General features: G+C 42.9%; 1 protein-coding gene across 4 annotated transcripts in view; it reads left to right on the plus strand.

Annotated features, from left to right (window-relative positions):
- The window catches only part of slc6a9 (solute carrier family 6 member 9), an 83887-nt gene that overhangs the window by 78457 nt on the left and 3346 nt on the right, over positions 1 to 2084 (plus strand). For all 4 annotated transcript variants that reach the window (XM_020604579.1, XM_020604580.1, XM_020604577.1 and 1 more), the window contains 2 exons: positions 805 to 905; positions 1778 to 1948. In XM_020604579.1, coding sequence (XP_020460235.1) covers positions 805 to 905; positions 1778 to 1948 — 272 coding nt within the window. The remainder of the gene's footprint in view (positions 1 to 804; positions 906 to 1777; positions 1949 to 2084) is intronic.

The following is a 2084-nucleotide window of genomic DNA, read 5'->3' on the forward strand; positions in this document are numbered from 1 at the left end:
GGGGGGGGGCCGGGCCCCCCGGCGCTCACATTCGAGCCCCAACCCCGGGCCTGGCTCCAGGGTGGGGCCCCGGCTGCGCCACGCCAGGCAACGTCACAGTCCTTGATTTTAATCTATTCATAAAGGGCCAGCCTAGATATAAAGATTGCAGAGACATAGTTTTAGCACAGTTATAATAAAGTCTAAAAGCAGAAGCTGTCACCACATCAGTAGTAAATGTCAGTCTGAGTCAAGCAAGAATGACATTCTTTAGCAACTTTTTACAATTATTCATTGACGCTCCCTGGTAAACTTGCCATTGTACACACACATTAAGTAATCGCAACTTGAAAACATAGAGTGTTAAGAAATGGAGTGTTCTATTATTCATTACACCAAATTTTAATATGTCAGAGACTGATGTGCTGATTAGTAGAGACTGAGTAGACCAGGACACAATGCTATCTTGTGGCGTGTACGGGTGAGAAGGCAGGAGATGGCGTGGCTCACTGGCAGAGCAACCCACAGAATAGAGATTGTGTGTGACTATACCTTGTCTGTGTGGCTGGTGCAGTGACAAGATGAAGAGTGGTGTGTAGTCAGGAAGGACCAGGGACAGCGTAGCTTGTTGGCACGAAATACAAGCACGAGATCAACCATAACATTATCACACTGTAACTGGACAAGCAATTTTATCAGAGAAGCGTTCAGTTCATCAGCCTTGTGAACCAGAAGTCTGCAAATCTGATCTTTCCCTGACATCCAGTAATCCAAACTATGATGGTCTCCTTTGATGTTGTATGTAACCTTTTGTTCTTCTTGCAGGTCATAGGAACTATTTCAAAGATGTTGAGATGATGCTGGGCTTTCCTCCTCCTCTCTTCTTCAAAGTCTGTTGGAGATTCATCTCCCCTGTCATTATCTCTGTAGGTAAACACACACATACTGATCTGAGACTAATCATGGTGATTGTATCTGCATTAAAATTGTAACATAGTTAAATGTCTTTCCCCCTGCGGGGTCTCCTAATTGGAGATTGATGAAGGACAAAACACATTGGTTCAGCAATTTAAGGGTGTATGTTTGTCAACTTTACTGAGTTGGTGACACTTAGTTATGGACTTGACCTGCATTTGAGCTGCCATCAACTAATCTGTTTGGCTGTTCTTGGCATTGTTTCCAACATAAACATAAGCAAATTTCTCTGACTCGGAAATGGACATATGCAGCTGCCATCTGTGGTATTTTCCAAGCAGACGTATTAGCCCACTAAGCTGCTGGGCCAACCAAGAAATTTATTGCTGTGGATTACTGGTCAGGTTTCAGACACTTTTGTTCTGTCTTTCATTCGATTGCTCTCAAGGGCCTCTGCCAACACTGTGACTAAGCTCACTGCTGTTGGGTACAGTCAGGATTTAGGATCACAATTATCTGGAATGTTAAATGCAAGAAATGCCCTGTGTGTTGCTGTCTACAGATATTTCACCTGTGTAAAGTTTCTGGTGAAGGAAGAGTTTGTTTTTTCCTTCAACAGAAGCAACAACAGCCGTTTGTTTGCATTAATTATGACCACAATGGCGACCTCATATCCATTCATTAGTCTTTATTGCTTCAAGCTTTTTGCAGATGATCACATTAAATATGTATATGTTTTGAAATAATGTAACCGTTGTTATGGCATATTTCTAAATCAGCTCTTTATTTATACTGTTGCATGCAGCTTTAAAGCTGCAGTTTTAAAGATCTGCTCTAAATGATCATCATCTGCTCATTCTTGGTGTCTCCCCTGTCTTTGTAGTTCATCCTGATCTTCACAGTGATCCAGTACAAGCCTATCACCTACAATGACTATGTGTACCCCGGATGGTCTCTGGCCATCGGCTTCGCCATGGCTCTGTCCTCAGTGATCTGCATACCCATCTACGCCTTCTACAAGATCTCAAGGTCCCCAGGAGCCACCTTCAGAGAGGTACAGACACTTTTGTTCTGCCTCAGTTCTTTCTCTTGTCAGTACGAACCTCCATGGCATGTTCATGAAATATAAATGTGTTATAGCACTGGTTAGCTTGCTACTTGCCAGCAAATTACCACAGTCATTTAATTAC

The sequence above is a fragment of the Monopterus albus genome, unplaced genomic scaffold (assembly GCF_001952655.1).
Source record: "Monopterus albus unplaced genomic scaffold, M_albus_1.0 scaffold66.1, whole genome shotgun sequence".
Taxonomy (NCBI): Eukaryota; Metazoa; Chordata; class Actinopteri; order Synbranchiformes; family Synbranchidae; genus Monopterus; species Monopterus albus.